The following is a 17,139-nucleotide window of genomic DNA, read 5'->3' as shown; positions in this document are numbered from 1 at the left end:
CAGGGCAGCTTCTACAGAACCAGGAATCTCTCTCCACTCACACTGTCACCAGGCACACTCAGATCTAAGGGTAAAGTTGGAAACCTTACTGGGAATCGGTGCTCTCTTTTTCTCAGGTGTTGCAGCACGCTGAAGGTGTAACTGCGAGTAACTGAACAGAAAGTGACTGGGCCTCGCGGAGAAAGGACAGGCCTGTGGCTCTGCCTGTGCATGCACACGAGGCCTGGGGCAGCAGGCTTGGGCCAAGGGCTGCACTCACCGCCTTCTCGGCGCGGCTGGGCAGCACCACGCTGGCCAGAGGGATGCTGACGGGCAGCTTGCTGGGCTGCACGGTGCTCAGCGGGATGCTGACGGGCAGGCTGGTGATGGCCTCCCCACTGCTGGCGTAGGCACGCTCCTTCACACCCTGCCGACCAGGACAGTGGCCTCGGGCACTGCCCCGGGGACACCGGGAATTCCAACCATCCCCCACCCCAACCCATTCTCCCAACTGGCCAGACCCACCGGTCAGCAGCCTCCACCCATGGCGGGCCCACCCTGCTGCTCAACCACCCTCTCCTCCCATCCCCAGGGACTGAGCTCTCTCCCAGCCTCACCTGAGGGCAAGGGTACAGTTGGGTGGCCATGCTGCCCCCTCCTGCAGGACCTCCTTCGAGAACCCCCTCCTCACCCAGGGCCACAGATGCTCTCGGAGAGCAGCCTCACCTTCTCGGGGCCCTTCTCTCCCATCTGTAAAGCCGTGGGAGATGAAGGTCGGGGGTCTTGTGGGCTCAGCTTGATGCCGTTGGTGATGCCAGGGCTCTGGTAAGGGAGCCCGTTCTCCTTGGCATGCTCGGCTCTAGAACAAGGCGTGTCCTCCGTCACTCTTTGGGGAGCCCCCCACGGCTGCAGCTTTGTGTTCAGAGCTGACAGCCCTGGCCTGGCAAACCCCCAATTCTCTTCCATTTTCTTTTATTTTTTCCTCAATTATTTTTATTAGTTGGAGGCTAATTACTGTACAATATTGTAGTGGTTTCTGCCATATATTGACATGAATCAGCCATGGATTTACATGTGTTCTGCATCCTGAACCCCCCTCCCACCCCTGATTCTCTTCCAAACTGATGATCTCCAGCTCAGAAGACCCGCGGGGCCTCCAAGCCCCTGACGCCAGCCTGCACTCACCGTGGGTGCAGCTCACTGGCAGCTGCCTTGCCGCTGGCCGTGTGGTCCTGGCTCAGATGGCGCCGCAGCACCAGCTTGGCAGGGGATAGCCTGGTGTAGTCAGGCAGGGCCAGCCCAGACAGCTTCTCCAGTCGTGGCCGGCCACTGTGGCTGGGGGTGCAGGGCACGACTTCCTGATCTAGTGGGGAGGCCAGGTACTGGGGGGTGTTCTGCTTGGGCGAGGGCCGACCCAGTGCGCTGCAGAGCTCATAGCCGGCCGCGTGGCCATTCATGGAGAGCTCGGGGCTCAAGCTGCTGAAGGGCGGCAGGGAGAAGCGGGCACAGTCCAGCTCTAAGTGCAGCCGGCCAGGCTCGGCCTCTGGCTTTCCACGAAGGTGCAGGGTCAGCGCCTCATCAGGCGGCACACAGGACTTGAGCTGCAGCAACTCCTGCTGCCGTTGGCTCTTCTCTAGCTCCACAATGCTGATCTGTGGGATGAGTGGGGGGGGAGTCAGGCCCGTCCAGCCCCAAGCCCAGCACCCCGCCAGCCAGGACCATCCAGGAGAGAGAGGGGGACGTGGCTGGAGAGCTGACAGGTGAAAGAGCATCAGAGTGGGGCGCAGGTGCACAGAAGTGGTAAGGAGCCCAGGCTCCGTGGCCACCATGGCGACTGCCAGGGTAAGACATCAGGATAGCAGCTGTCCTGGGTGGGCCAGGGCTCAAGGAACTGCATGTTTGGCTTTTCCCCACAATAAACAGGCTGCTTCTTGATTTTCAATTACAGAGGAAGGTCAGAACCCAGAGCGTTCCCTCCTGAGACCCCTCCCGCAGGCCCCACCACACACAGGCTTGGGCAATAAACCTCGTTTCTGTGACATATGGGCTATGACTCAGCAGAAAGCTGCTCTGGGGAGGTGTGTGCTCGGGACGCATCCTCAAAGGGATCTCAGTGGACACCAGTTCACCGTGAGTGCTCTGTGGTCAGAGATCCCTCAAAAAATTCCCAGGATCTGGTGCTGGGAGATGCAGTCGAGGGGAAGGCGTCTCTGCAGGTGGGCCAGGGAGTGGGGATGGGGGCAATGAAGGAGGTTCCAATCCCCAGCCCAGCCTCACCTGCAGCTCCAGGCAGTGCCTCTGCTTCTCTGAGATCTGGCTCTTCAGGGCCTGCTTCTCCTTCAGCAGATTCTCCAGGGACAGCGTGGACCAGTCCAGCTTTAGCTCCTCACACCGTGCCTTGAGCTGTGGGGAGGGTATTGGGCTGTGAGCCCTGGCGGGCAGCCCCCACCCAGGTATGCACAGCTGGGGGAGGTTGGGAGGGGCTCTGGTGGACGGTTCCTACCCAGGTGTGCCTGCAGTGGGAGATTGGGAGGAGCTCCTGTGTACACAGCTGGGGCACGGAGGAGCAGGAGTTGCCCAACCCCAAGCCCGCACCCTCAAAGCACAGAGCAGAGCTGCTTCTGGAGGCGGGGCTGAGGAGATGGGTCCCCAGGAAGGACACCCTGCAGGAGCAAGTGAGGGACATCTAGGAGAGGAGACAGGGCGCTCCCAGCAGGCGAGGCCCAGCACACAGGGTGATGTGGGCTCAGGGTCCCTGGGCTGTAGGTGGGGGAAGGGCTGAGGGTGCCCTGGCAGTGAAGATCAGAGCCCGAGTCTGAGATGTGCCAGATGCCCTTCGAGCATCCTGATGGTGGACGGGGGCAAGAGGGGTCCCGCCCGGCCCAGAGTGCTCACCAGTCTCAGGCTCTGGCTCCTCAGCTCCCGGTTGCCCTTCTCCAGCTGCTCTGTCTGTTCCCTCAATTGCTGGTTATGAGCCGAGATCTCCTTCTGTGCTTGGATCAGGTCGTTGTAGGTCAGCGCCTTCACTCCCAGCTGAGGACACACCACGGCCCAGGTGGGCACTCACGGGGCCACGTGCAGACTTCCCCTCGTTTTCTTTGACGCGGACCATTTTTAAAGATTTTACTGAACTTGTTACAATATTCTTTCTGTTTTATGTTTTTGGTTTTTTGGCCGCAAGGCATTCGAGATCTTAGTTCCCTGCTCAGGGATCAAAACTGTGGCCCCTGCACTGGACAGCAAAGTGTCAACCACTGAACCCCAGGGAGTCCCCTGAGGGAAACTTTCAGAGTCAGAAGCACTGGAAGAGCAACAGTCCACCTGGATATCAGCTGTCTGAGCTGGGGTCCCGCCCCCCTCACCTTGCCCACCCGCTCGCCCACAGCTTAGCACTGGGGGTCATCTGCAAGGCCCCCCGGCAGTCAGGGCAGGGACCAGTCTACCTCGTCCAGTTTCTGCTGGAAGAGCCTCTTGATCTCCTCCTTCTGAGCTTGACAGTGGCCGAACAGCTGCTGCGCTGCGCCTAGCAACCGGGCATTCTTCTCCTGCAGGGCAGGGCTGATAAGTGCAAGGACCATGGCGGGGGCGAGATGGGGGAACCGCAAGCAGACCGGCCAGACCCCCGTGAGGGCTTCACCCCAGAACGTGGTGCCACACAGTGGTGGCTTGAGGTCCTGTTTATGAGGATCACAGGGCCTTATGCCACCCACCCTCCAGAGAGCCATGCCCACGCTGGACCTGACTGTGGCTGCGGGGGACACGCCCAGGCTGAGGGCCCCCTAGACGCCTCTCAGCACGGGGGCACAATTTCCCCAGATGAGGACGCCTCAGCCATCGCAGCAGGGCCAGGGCAACCACGGGGCCATTGGGCCCTGAGGTGGGGGATGAGTGCCCCGCCCCGGGGGACTTGGCCGGCAGCACGGGGGCCGCACCTTCTCCTGGTCCAGCAGCTGCTGCAGGTTGGCCTTGTACTGAGGGGTCTTCGTGTATGCCAGGAACTGTAGGTACTGAATCTTGAAGGACTCTGTAAGGAGAGAACAGACTGGATGTCAACATAGGAAAGATCCCGCCGAGGCTCAAGGCATGGGTGGGGTTCATGAACAGAAGCCCCACAGGGCTTGGGGCCGGGGCTCTGCCCCTAACCAGGGGTCGCCCCCTCCTGGGGTCCCTCGAAGCTCCTGGCCATCACCAGCCCATGTTTCCTTTTTCCCCACACGTGTGGGTTTTGGTTGGCTAATCTGCCAGTTTTTCTTGGTAAACATATGCTACTGCTGTTCAGAAAACTGATAGCTCCCAAGGTTGTAAAGGGTTTCCTTCACCCAGCTTCTAGAGCTGAGTGATCTCAACGCAGCCCGCCCTCGCCCATGAGTGCAAGCTCAAGTTGGCAGAACGGGGTCTGGTCCCGTGGGATCCCTGCACCTTGGACACGGAGGCCATTCTCTGGGGGGTGGAGCTGCCTCCCTGGCCCCACTCACTCAATGCCAGCAGCCCCCAGGGTGGCCCAGTGTCCTCTGGGGCAGAACCTTAGCCTCAGACCGCCACACGGGCCCTGGTGATCCCAGAACCCGGGAGTCCCCTGGCAGGATAAGCCCGAGCCGTGGAGGTGGTGTGCTCGGCTGCATGGCATGGGGTTCCTGCTGGGGTGCAGACCAGCTGCTGCTCGCCCTCCCTGACCTGTGGGCCCGGCTGGTGCTCACCTAGCAGCCTGTGCAGGGCGGGCGGGGTGGGTGCCAGCAGCAGCTGCTCGGGGGTAGGCCGCTGCACGCTGGGAGGTAGCTGGTAGAATGGGCTGTGAGGTGGCCTGTGCGCATCTGCGGGGACACAGCAGTGATCACAATCCCATAAATGGGTCCCGGAAGGCCACTGCAGAGCCCCCAGTGCCCCAACAACAGGACTCAACACAATTCCCACAGCCCCAACCACCAGACGCTAAGCCGCACATGCTCGTGACCTAGCCACTCACTCTGAGCCAAGCCTCCTGCCAGGACCAGGAGCGTGGGAAGCCAAGGTCCCAGGACCTGCTCCCAGGCAGATGGCTGGGTCCTCATGGCCGGGCCAAGCTGACCACACCAATGGCCCGAGGGGACCCGAGGTGGTTCCTCCCTCAGGAAGGTTCAGAGCTTGGGCGTACCCACATAGCATGCACACGACACTGGCAAAGCAGCTTCTGCCCAAGGACCCCATGGCACTCCTGGGATCCCACAGCACGGGGTGCAGGGCTCACCCTGCGGCAATGGGGAGGCCGCTCGTGACACAGTCTGGGCGTGCAGCAGGTCCAGTGCGCTCTGGGTCTTCTTGGGCTTGCGCTCGGGGTTGGTGGCACTCATCTTCTTGGGGCGCCCGCGCTTCCGACCCGCCATCTTCCGGCCCTTCTTGTTCAGCTTCTTCTTCCGGGCCTTGGAGGGAGATGGCTTCTTGACAGCGGCCGTCCCAGCTTTCTCTTCCTCAGCACCAGAGTCCTGGTGGAAACCCGCATGAAGGACTGGCCAGAGGTGTGGGCTCTGAGGGCGGCCTGGCTCCCTCCCCGGTCAGAGTAGGGACTCACCACGGGGGTGTCCGCGGGCACAGCTGCCTTGCTCTCGGGCACCTTGGTGGGCGTGGTTGTGTTGCTCTTGTTCTCCCGTTGCTGCCGGCGCCGAGCTGCCTCTTGTTCCTCCTGGTGGGCAGGCAGGGGGCATCTTCTGAAGCTCAGGCACCGTGGGGACCCCCCTGCCTCCAGGGGCCCCAGAGCTCAGGCTCCCGGGGGTGGTCAGCCAGGTTCCGCTCATCTGCACCCTTGATGATGGTGCAGGGAAAAACAACACCCACACCCTGTCTCTGCCAGGACCCCAGCAGCCTTCAGATCACAAGGAAAAGTTACTGAAGGCAGAGCCTGGGTGCAGAGTGAGGAGGTGCCGGATGGCCTGGCCTGGCCTCCCTGAGGTCCCCACAGCTGCTTCCCCACTTGGGGGTGCTCTGTCCATGAAGAGGGCTGAGGGACACCCTGGGGCACCAGCAGGGAGTACAGTGCTGCCCACAAAGCCGTTCTGTCTTGGATGGGGTGGTAGTCCCCACACTGTGACCTGAGGTGCTAGCGTGGTAGGAGGCACCCAGGCAGGGGCTCCTCCAGGCTCACAGGCTCATCTGAGCCTCCAAAGAGAAAGATGCTGGGATGCTGGGACACACATCCCACAAGGTTCAGGGACAAACCGACAGGGACCAAGGGGCAGCAAAATGTTTCAAAATGTTAACTATTTTCAACCTATTATCAACCTATTTTCCCCCAAATTGTTGTAACTGCTCAAGTCAAGGCTGTCACAGCCAGGGGCCCCTGGTGCCCAGGCCCAAATCCAGACCCTCAGACCGGACCCTTGGGCCCTGGTCAGCAGCAACCAGGCTTGTAAGTCAAGGGCAAACAGACAAACTTACCCTGAGTTTTGGATTTTTTAGACTAGAAAAATAGTTTTCAAGCTAAAAATGGAAAAGAAAAAGTCTCATTAGCGGTGGAAAACCCTGCAAGATGAAAGCCATATCCCAGACCCACCAACGCCAGGCAGTGATGTGCCCAGGGAACGCGCCGGACCCCGGGGTGGGAGTACAACCTCTGCCCCCCCAGGTTAGCTGAGAGGCAGGGCAGGGGCGCTCGGGCACCACTCACTATGGTGCGGTCGATGGTGTGCAGGTAGTAGGAGACTGGCTTCCCCGTCCACGACACGGAGCCTTTTAGCGGCGACAGCTCCACGACGCGCATGATGGTGCCAATGTCTGTGCACAATGGGCCCACAGGTCACGGGGCGCCTGGGCATCCCAACCACCAGCCCGGGAGGTGCCCATGGCCCTCCCTCGCCCAGGCCCTCAGCCGAGGATGAGGGTGGGGACAAGCCTGCAGTGTGGGCTCTGAAAGAGTCTCAGAGTCCAATGAGACAGCCAGGGCGGCTGCAAGGATGCCCAGGCCCTGTACACGCCCCCAAGGGGCGTTGTCACTCTCCCATGGGACTCAAGACTCTCACCCCTACAGCCCTGCCCGGGGCTATGTCTGGGGACATCAGGGGCTGTCACACGGGGGATCCTGCATGGAGTGAGTGGAGCCGGGCCCAGGATGCCCCCAGGTCACCACTGCTGGCGGGGATCCTGCTTTAACCCACTGCAGGTGCTGACAATCAGACATGTTAAGAATCTGGCAACATAAGTGTTCTTACCACTCAAGTTTCTACTGTTTATTCTGAAGTTCAGAGGCGCAAAGGGCTTCGAGGACACGATTCTGCCACCTGGAAAACAGAGAGGGGTCAGTACCACCCTGAGGAAACCAGCATGCGATGCAAACAAGAGCCTGATGACATCAGAGCAGAGGGGTGCAAAAGTGTTCAGAAAACGAGCCCCCAGAACCCAGAAGGGAGAACCCACTGTGAGTCAGTCCTCCGCTCCCAGTGAGAGCCAAACTAAGCGGCGTCTGAGTGCCCTGGCCTGGAGCACCAAGTGCCTTCCTGTAAAGGTGCTTACGGCCCCACAGCCCCGGGGCTCGGGGTGGGCCAGCTGGGGTCCTGTACAGTGTCTGCACTATGCTGATGACCCAGACCAGAACCAGCCCCGATCCACACTCACAGACAGAGCCTGAGGGAGAACTGGGCCCTGACTCACACAGACAGAACCTGAGGAGAACCGGGCCCTGATCCACACAGACAGATCCTGAGGAGAACCGGGCCCTGATCCACACAGACAGATCCTGAGGAGAACCGGGACCTGATCCACACTGACAGATCTTGAGCAGAACCGGGCCCTGATTCACACTGACAGAACCTGAGGAGAACTGGGTCCTGATCCACACAGACAGAACCTGTGGGAGAATTAGGGGTTGGCCCCACACAGCCATAATAGGAATGGTTCAAGTCAGAAACGGCTACTCAGGAAAGTTTTTCCAGTAAAGTCCTGGCATGCGTGCAAATCACTGCAGAGAAAAGAAGAGCCACAGGACTCGAAGCCTTGTGCAGAGAGGTCACTGTGACTGGTGATGTTACCTTCAGAGTACAAAAGCTTCCCCCCACCCTATGACACACTGTCTCTAAATGCATCAACACTAGAAGGACTGAAACTTTCCATTGTAAGAAATAAAGAACCAAGAATAAATGTCAAAGAGGAGCTTCCCTGACGGCTCAGTTTTTAAGAATCCACCTGTCAACACAGGCCACATGGGTTCAATCCCTGGTCCACGAGGAACCCAAATGCCACGGAGCAACTAAGCCCGTGCATCACTACTACTGAGCATGTGCTCTAGAGCCAGTGCTCTGCGACAAGAGAATACAAAGCATTGAGAAGCCTGCAAACCACAACTAGAAATCAGCCCCTGCTGGCCACAACTAGAGAAAAGTCTGCGCAGCAGGAAACACTCAACACAGCCAAAATACATAAATATAAACTTACCACAAAAAAGTGAAAGAAATATGTTACAAGGAAAATGGAGTGGTCAGGATGAGCCCCTCTGCACATGCTCACATGCTCCTGATTATCCAGGCACAAAGAGCACCCCAGCACCAGCCTGGCCTCTGGCACCCCATGAGGAGGCGGTGATGACAGGTTCCCGGCCAGCTGGGTGCACATTTAAGCAGTCAGCTGGCTGTGCACGCAGTCACTGTGGCCAGTCTCGGGGCTCCCCAAGGCATCGTGGGAACGTCTGAAGAGCGGGGCCGGGGAGCAGGAGGGAGTAAAGCCCACACATTCCAGGATGCTTTAATTAGGAAGCCCACGCAAGTCTTCAGGGTCAACAGGATATGCTGAGACGACTTCTGTGGGCATGTCACTGCAGGGCCACAGATCCTAGGTGACAGGAGGGCCTGGTAGGCAGTCCCACTCCCACCAGGGGCCACGAGCCAAGCATGTGTGACACCCAAGAACTCAGGACATGGGGTGCAGAGGGCAAGATTAAGCTGACCATGAGGAACCAGTGCACCACGGGGGACATTCCATAAGACAATGATTCAGGATGCCCAGTGGGCAGCGTCCAAATGGAGGGGCTGTGCCCCGAGGCCCAAAGGCTACAGAACGGGACCCCACAGCCAGACAGACGCCTGGGCCAGCTGGGAGAACGGCAATTCAAGCTCTTATCTGGGTGGAGCCTGGGGCTGGGGGAAGGCACTCACTCCTATAAACTATCAGGAGTGACCCCTGCTGCATGCTCAGGCTTGTGCTCACCTGCACACGCATGCAAACACATGCAGTCGGCAGTGCTGAGGGCAGCTGGAAACTGCTTCTATGCTGGGTGATCCTTTCAACTCTTCTGTCCGCTTGACATGTTTCATGATGAAACATGGAGGACCCACCCTGCTTCTCTCCCAGCCATGGACCTCAGGAGGACATGGGGGTCTCCCTGGAGCCTCAGGGACAGGGACGTGGGGGATAGGGGAGGCAGGGCAGGGTGCCCGCACGTGTCAGGCAAGGCCTTCCTCCAGGACAGGGGACTCCTGATGTCTTGGGTCACAACTAGAGAAGCTCTTACATCCCCACTTCCTGAACATGCCAGACGTGCTCTCCCACCCTGAGCCAGAGCCCAACTCCCCAGGGACCCAGTGGTGGTGACGAGAACACGAATGAACGTTAGTCCTCATGGGTGTGACGCTCCACAGGCACCAGGATGCCCTAGGCACCATGAAGGTATGCCCCATGGGCTGCTGCACCTGAGCAGTGCAAGACCATGATGCAGTTGCATCCCTGCTCCCTGTACCTTCAGGAGTCTGGAGGCTTCTCAGAGACCACCCACTTGGGGACAGCCCTGCTCGGGTTTGCCAAAGGCTGCGGCAGGAACTCTGGACACAAGAAGACCCAACACCCCAGCGTTTCCAAAGGGTAGGGAGGGGAGAGGAAGAGGTTGGGCAGAGGAGGGAGGGGAGGCCAGTGAGGTCACCAGGGTCAGAAGCAAGAACTCAGCCTTGGCACCTCCCTCTCGGCCTCCGTGTGGACTGTCAAGAGCCCCCATGAGCTTCCAGCCAGATCCCATCAACACTCCCTCCATAAAACCACTCATGTCGCCCCAAGTCTGCACACTTTCACACGCACAGGGAGCACACACCCTTCCTAAAGGCTACATGGACTCTGACTCAGAATCAGAATGGAAGCTCAGCTTTCAAGCTCTCATGACCTCTCCCTCCAAAGCTGTGCCCAGCAGTCCCACAGCGATTCTGAGAATCAGAGCTGGAGAGGTGAGCTCCCCTCCTGGGCACATCTGGTCTCACCCGGCCTTGGGACGGAGAATAAGAGAGAGGGGGGAAGTGGCCGGGGGCTGCGGCCAGGCCTCGAGGGTCCAGACACGAGAAAGGCCTGAGCAAAGTCAACAGGGCTGGTCTGGGCAGCCCCAGCGCCCCCAGGCTGAACTTCCATTTAGTCAAGTTCCAGTATAAGACACACAGTTAAGTGCCCAGGACATCCTTGAACTAAGAAGTTACACACTGTCCACGGGAAACCCAGATGACCTGGACAGCCTGCAACTCCCCTGCTAACCAGGTCCCCACCCCATTTTCTCAGGCGGCTGCAAGCTCTGGCCTAAGCAGTGGTGGGGTCCACTCTGTTCACTGCACATGCTGAGCTGGGAGGCACCCTGCCTGGAACCTAGGTGACAGCAAGAAGGACAGATGTCTTGGGACCCCTCCCTCCCGCCCCCGAGGCCTTCCCACTGGGGCTGGATCAGAGGATGCTAGTCAGGACCCCACCATGCGTGATCAGGGCCGCTGCTACACGGCCCAAGCAGGACAGACACGGGACAGACATGGGACAGACATAGGACGGATGCGGAACAGACACGCAGAGCAGAAAGAGAGGGATACATTACCTTCCTTCATGTTTGCAAACCGCTCCTTCAGCTGGTGATCCACCTCAGGACCAAAGGCAAAGTTATTCACAAATACAACACTGCAAAACAATGCTCCAGTTGAGTGCCAGGTTCTGCGTGTACACGCACAGAGCTGCAGCGCCTCCACCGCAGCGCTGTCCGCACCTCCTCCGCGAGGGGCATGGGCTCAGGGCCCACAGGGTGAGGGCTTTCCCGGGTGCCACCAACACGGACCCTGCAGCCAGGTCCCATGACAAGCAGGCTGCTGGCTTCCTGGGGAAGGCCCGCACCGACACAGGTGTCCCCGAGGATGGTGCATGGGCAGTACAAGCTGGGCCACCTGGGCACACATGGGTGAGGCCGCCTGGGCAGGAAGGCAGCACAGACCCATTGAGCTACACTTGGAAGGGAGCCCACTACCTGAGGGCCCAGCACAGTTTTTCCAAGGCAGGGCCTGGCCCAGGCTTCCCATTTTTCCAATGTTCTCTGGCGTCTGAGGGCCTGAGAAGCTCTGCCTGCAGATGCCCACCAGGCAATTGGGGGCTGCTGCCCGACCAAGAGTCCCCCACCCCTTGGCCATCCTCTGTCCCCCGGCTCCTGTCCACATGGGGGGATCTCCCCCAACATGGGTTTCCCTCCTCGTTTCAATGTGACAAAGTAGTCAGCTGCCTGCCGGCCCCATGCTGTTCCTCCTGAATCTCAGCGAAAGGACAGTCACGGGGCCTGAGCAGGGCTAGGACACACTGACCGCTGTGAGGGTGGCAGTGGGAGCCCTTAGCTGGGGGCTAAGCTCTCCCAGCCCCTACTTGGGAAGAAGCGCAGGGACAGCGAGGTTATGACGGGCAGAACCCTGACGAGACCGGCTGGCTGGGAGGCCTCCACAGGGAGCAGGGACATAGCCTGGGAAGGCTGGATGCCAGGGTCTTGAGGGGACTGGCCAGGAGAGGGTGTGAGCCAGGACAGAGCCTGGGCCGCTCTGACTGGGGTCACCCGCAAGGAGACAAGGCAGCTCCAAGGCCCGTGGAAGTTGGGGTGAGGCCCCTCAGCACAGAGGAGCGGGTTGCGGGGGGACACCTCGACTGGCAGCAGAGTGCCAAGGGCGCCATCTGGGGACCCGGCAGAGCCTGGGGCCTCGAGGTGCTCCAGGCCAGGTGGACAGTGGGCAGCCAAGGCTGGGGAGTAGGCCCCTCAGCCAGCTTTTCCTCGCCATGACCATGGACCATGGAGTCCAGATACAGCCGCAGGGCCCCACAGGAGAGGCCCCACAGCAGCTGCAACAGAGTCCCCACACTCAGACTGAGGGGGACACTTCAAGCCAGCATGTTCTCTTGAGAAAAGGGGGATAGCATGCCCGCTTCAGGGGAGACATCCTCACTGTGATCAAAGATGGGGTCAGACCTCTGTGAGCGAGAAGATAATGGCGGGGCTCAGGGCACCCTGCAACAAGCACGTGTGGAAAGAAGGGAGAGGCGAGTGCTCAAGGTCAGAGAGAACCAGTGTGACCCCCTCCCCGGTCAGAGCCAAGAGTGTGTGACACACTCGCCCCTTGGTCACTGAGGCCTGGGGAGCCACCAGGTGTGTGAGCACACGGCCCCACGACCAGGGCCAGACACAGCCAGGAGGATGCCCTTCAGTCTCCAGCGCAAGAGACATAGAGGCGGAGCCACCAGCAAGCTCAGGACAGGTGGTGGTGGCAGCCTGGACACTGCTGTCCAGCCCAGGGAGGGCGGCGGGGCGGGGCTCTGTCTGCTGGTGTGACCCTTGGTGAGGGAAAGCCACATCGCCCCTGCAAGCCCGGCCCCTCGGCCCCACCCCCAGGCCCCGGCCGTACCTTGTGTTAGCAATCCGTTCTCTCCACTCCTCCGAGAGGAAGTCCCCCCTCTCCAGCTGAAAGGAGATAAGAGGGACAGACCATCACTTGGGGTCTCGCTGCCTATGTGTCCCACCCCCGTCTGCCCCCCAAGAAGAGATGGAATGATCAGAGGCCCTGACTTGGAGGATGTGGAAAGAGGCCAGGGTCACAGCCGCAGGCTGACCATGCGCGTGGACACAGCTGCCAGAGCACGGAGGAGGTGCTGGGAGGTCCCAACGCCATGTCCACGCAAGGCCAGCAGGGGGCGCCCCAGGGTGGTGGCCGTGTGCGACAGAGCTGGACTGCAAGGGCTGTGACAGCACCAGGGCCCCAGGGTGCAGCCCAGCGCCCACACTGCTGCGGGCGGTCTCCCTGTGGCAGGGGCGTCCTGATGCTTCCAGTACTGCTCCCACCACTGTCTCCCTCAGAGGACTAATCTCATTTTGCCTCGAGGTCAAAGTGAATCTGAGACAACACAAGTCTCGTTAACCTCATTGTCCAGAACTGTAACATTTTAGAAACCAAGAAATCTGATTTTATGATTCTTCAAAAAATGTTATCATCCCACTCCCGGTGTCCACCCATGGGAACATCTGCACACCCCTGTCCATGGAGCACAGGTGTGGACAGTGCACGCGTCCCTTGATGGACAAGCAGATACACACATGTCTCCCCACACCCAGGAGCATCCCTCAGAAGCCCTGACACTTGCTACCATGTGGATGGACCCTGAGAACATGATGTTCAGTGAGAGGCAAACACAGAAGGACACACAGGATGTGATTTCACTGATGGGAAACGTCCACAACAGGCAGGTTCAGAGGCAGAACACCTTGGGGGAGCAGGTGGGGGTGACTGCTGACAGGCCCTCGTCTGTATTCCCACCAATGCCCCCAGGTGACCGGGAGGCCCTCCAGGCAGCAATGGGGCAGCACCGCCCAGCAGGCCTAGCACCCAGCAGAGCCTTGCAATGGGCAGCGCCCAGGCAGAGCAGCTGCTTGTTCAGCATCCTCCCTGCACACAGAAACCCCCAGCATGTGAGGGGCTGACCCTTGCTGGACAGAAGAGAGGCAGCCATTCTAAAGGGTCCGGGAGCTGGCGGAGGGCTGTCCATGTCCAGGGCATCCATCTCTGGGTCTCCCAAGTCTGCCACCACTCCCTGCAAACAGCCCAGTGGGGCTGGGCACCGATTCAAGTTCAAAATCCTTGTGATGCTGTGCAGGAGAAATCTCATGTTGAGGGCCCAGGGCTGTGTCCTGGGGAGGGTGCTCAGCATCCCCACACCGTCCGTGGAAACACCTCCCGTCCTCTTGGAGTCTGGGGGTAGGTAGGAACACCGGCATGACCGGCACCCAGAAAGAACCCTGGGCACGGGGTCTGTGTGAGGCCCCCAGGGACCACACCTCCCTGGTGCTGTTGCGTCTCATCTGGGCACGGGGTCTGTGTGAGTCCCCCCGGGGACGTGCACGTCACTGATGCTGTCACGTCTTGCCTGAGGGAGTTCAGCGCACCTTACTAAAAGCTCATGCCTGGTCCTGGGACTCACCCACAGCCTCCTTCCTCTATTTGCCCTGTCCTGTCTAACACACCAGTCGGTAAGGACAGCCAACTGCTGTGTCCCGGGTTCCCTTAAGCCAAGCCTGATGCGGCTCCTCTCTGTGGGGCTCACCAGGGTTCCCTCAAGCCCAGCCTGATGCGGCTCCTCTCTGTGGGGCTCACCCACCCAAGAAAAACCACTGAAGCCACAGCACCACTGCTCTGCGGTGGCCTCATGCTCAGGGCAAGAAAACAGCCATTGTCCTGCCCACCTGGCCACCTGGCTACCTACGGCCTCTTGGCACAGGCAGGCCATAACTGGTTGAGGACAGGGACTGGCCAGGCCAGCTCTGTGTCATTGGGGCCTGTGTGCCCAAGTTAACAGCGACATGAAGATAAGCACGGCCTTCCTGTTGCCCCCACTGAGGACTGTGACTGGCCCAGCTAGCCCAGACCTCCAGCTGCAGAGGAATGCGCGGGGAGGAGGGACACGCACAGCCCCACCCCACACAGGCATGAGGGCTGCCCCGCATGACCACCCTTCCCCCAACCAGGGAGACCCCCGGTGTGCTCCTGCTCCAGGCCACAAACCAGACGGGCGGGCGCACCCCCCACCTCCTATAAGCCACACCACACGGCACACACGCTCCCCCTGCAGAAAGCACTCCCTCCAGGGAGGCCCCCAGGGAGATCCCACCCAAAGCCACAGGGTGGGAGCCAGCAACGGGTGCCCCAGACTCAGTCATCCTGCCACCTGCCCTGGAACAGCCACAGGCGCCGACGCAGCACCCGACTGCCAGCCAGTCCCTCGGCAGCTGATGTGTGCTAGAGCCACCAGAGAAGAGCAGGGTTCATGCTCTGGGCGGCCCGTCATCAGCAGCAGGCCCCTGCCAGCCTGACTGCACCAGCCCGAGGGCAGTCTTGCCCACTGGGGTCCACGTTGCCACCTGGCCGGGGGCACCTCCTTCAGCAGCACTTCTGAGAACTCACTGCCACCCTAGCACAGGAAACCTGCTTGTGCCAGGCCCGCCACCAGGCACCAATGGTACATGGTCACTCAGACATCCTCAGGCAAAGGGGGCATCCTGAGGTGCTGGGGACACAGGCAGAAGCCGGGCACAGGGAGGGCTCAGGGCTTTGATAGGAAGAGGGGACCCACGAGGAGACTCCAGTGCCCGCAGGTAAACAAGTTGGCTGGGGTATCTGCTGTCCCTTGTCTATCATCAAGTGATGGAGTCAGGACTCTGCCTGCTGACCAGGGCGCCTGCTTGAAGCCACACAGAACCTCGAGGAGGACCTCCCCAGACCCAGCATGCGAGCTCCCGCCAAGTCCAGGAGTTGGGCAGGAGTTGTCACCACGCCTTCCTGGAGCAGGGCTGCCTGGACACCAGAGGCACTGCTGGCTGCCGCTCCAGACACAGCAGCCAAAGCCACGACTTAAGAGTCCTCAGAGCCAAGTTCTGCTTGCAGCCACCTTGCGGGGCCTAAGAGCAGGGCCCTGATGAGTGCCTGGCCCTCAGGAGGCAGAGAACAAGAAGTTTTCCACGCAGGGGGCCCCGCAGTGCACCAGCTGACATACCACCAACCGCCAATCCCCCTCCTCTAGAATTGCATGGCCTCCCGATGTCGACAAGAGAGGGAGGAAGGAGCGGTGCCCACCAGGCAGGCAGCCCACCAGCCTCACCCCTACCTTGGCCTCCAGCCATGGGCATCGTGCCAGCAGCTAGAACCACGCTGTGAATCAAGCACCGCAGGCCGCTGCGGGTCCATGGGGCATTCTGGGGCCTGAGTCAACCAGGCTTTTACACCACATGTTTCAACCATTTGGCCCTCTTATCAGAAGCAGGAAGCACTTTATAATTTTAAAACCCTGTGTTTTAGGAGGTTGTGAGGTCTTAGGAAACCGGCAAGCCATCCAGGAACTCTTGTCGGCATGCCAGTGGGACTGGGGACAGGACAGGAAGAAGTTTGGGAAACAGAAATGAACTGGACTAACTTCCCTCAGCCTGAGCAACAAACACTAGAGAACTGCAGGTGTGGGAGGACACGGGGGCCAGAGGTGACACCCCTCACCTTTCACTGAGGGGAAGAAACCTGTAAGAAATTCCACCAAGAGAAAGGGGAGGGAGTTGGGCCCACACTGCAGATGGGCAAGTCCTGGCCCAGGGAAAACAGGGCAGAAGCAGAGGATGATAGCTGACCTTGCGACATGGGGTCAGCATCACCTGGACGGCAAAGTCATACTCACAAGACAAGGAAACCAGTATCCCCCTGGGCTGCAAATACCCACAACAAAAAGGAGCTATTCCCAAGGTCAGATGGGGTTGACCTCAGGCCTGGAAGGCTGGCTCAACCTTTAAATCTTCTATTCTATGGAGTAAAATGAAAACAATCAACAACCACAACCACAACAGTCACCCAGAAGTAACACCAGCAACTACAGCAAGGCTGCAGATAAAGGCCTTATCATCTGTTAACAGACCACAGACAAAGTCAACCGCTCACCTCCCCAAGGAGCCTCACCGAGGCAGGAGAATGAGGCTGGAGGCCTGAAACTACAGGACTCTGGGCTGACTCCCACGATGCTATCATGGTTGTTGGGGGGGGGGGGGGGGGGGGCGCGGCAGTGTGGAACAGAGCAGAGCAGAGCACCCACTGAGTATAGATGCTGATGACACAACGGAGATGGCTCAGCAGAGAGGGGCAGTCTCTGCTGCAGATGGTGTGGGACGGCTGGACGTCCACTTAGAGAGAGATGAATCTAGACCAGACCTCACACCCCTCGAGAATTATCCCAAAAGAAACCACAGACCTAGAGATGAACTGCACAATCAAGGACCACCTACAAGATATCTTAAATTCAGGTGAGCTGAGACTGGACTTTCACATCAATACTGAGGGTGCAATCCCTGAAAGAACCAGTCAGGTGGCTCCAGGGCCAAAACCCCCTCTTCTCCTGCTGGCCCCCCACCCCCTG

At 59.7% G+C, this 17,139-nt stretch overlaps 1 protein-coding gene across 9 annotated transcripts in view; it reads right to left on the bottom strand.

Annotated features, from left to right (window-relative positions):
• The window catches only part of DOT1L (DOT1 like histone lysine methyltransferase), a 51,197-nt gene that overhangs the window by 10,390 nt on the left and 23,668 nt on the right, over positions 1-17,139 (bottom strand). For 8 of the 9 annotated variants that reach the window (XM_061150758.1, XM_061150759.1, XM_061150760.1 and 5 more), the window contains 15 exons: positions 12,606-12,661; positions 10,775-10,854; positions 7,158-7,226; positions 6,617-6,723; positions 6,388-6,429; positions 5,525-5,635; positions 5,204-5,438; positions 4,677-4,790; positions 3,912-4,003; positions 3,423-3,524; positions 2,875-3,012; positions 2,257-2,382; positions 1,165-1,631; positions 706-838; positions 260-406 (listed from right to left, as the gene is read on the bottom strand). In XM_061150758.1, coding sequence (XP_061006741.1) covers positions 260-406; positions 706-838; positions 1,165-1,631; positions 2,257-2,382; positions 2,875-3,012; positions 3,423-3,524; positions 3,912-4,003; positions 4,677-4,790; positions 5,204-5,438; positions 5,525-5,635; positions 6,388-6,429; positions 6,617-6,723; positions 7,158-7,226; positions 10,775-10,854; positions 12,606-12,661 — 2,019 coding nt within the window. The remainder of the gene's footprint in view (positions 1-259; positions 407-705; positions 839-1,164; positions 1,632-2,256; positions 2,383-2,874; positions 3,013-3,422; positions 3,525-3,911; positions 4,004-4,676; positions 4,791-5,203; positions 5,439-5,524; positions 5,636-6,387; positions 6,430-6,616; positions 6,724-7,157; positions 7,227-10,774; positions 10,855-12,605; positions 12,662-17,139) is intronic. The other variant, XM_061150766.1, reaches the window with a different exon arrangement.

The sequence above is a fragment of the Dama dama genome, chromosome 9, assembly GCF_033118175.1.
Source record: "Dama dama isolate Ldn47 chromosome 9, ASM3311817v1, whole genome shotgun sequence".
NCBI lineage: Eukaryota > Metazoa > Chordata > Mammalia > Artiodactyla > Cervidae > Dama > Dama dama.
This window is presented reverse-complemented; position numbering and strand designations above follow the sequence as displayed.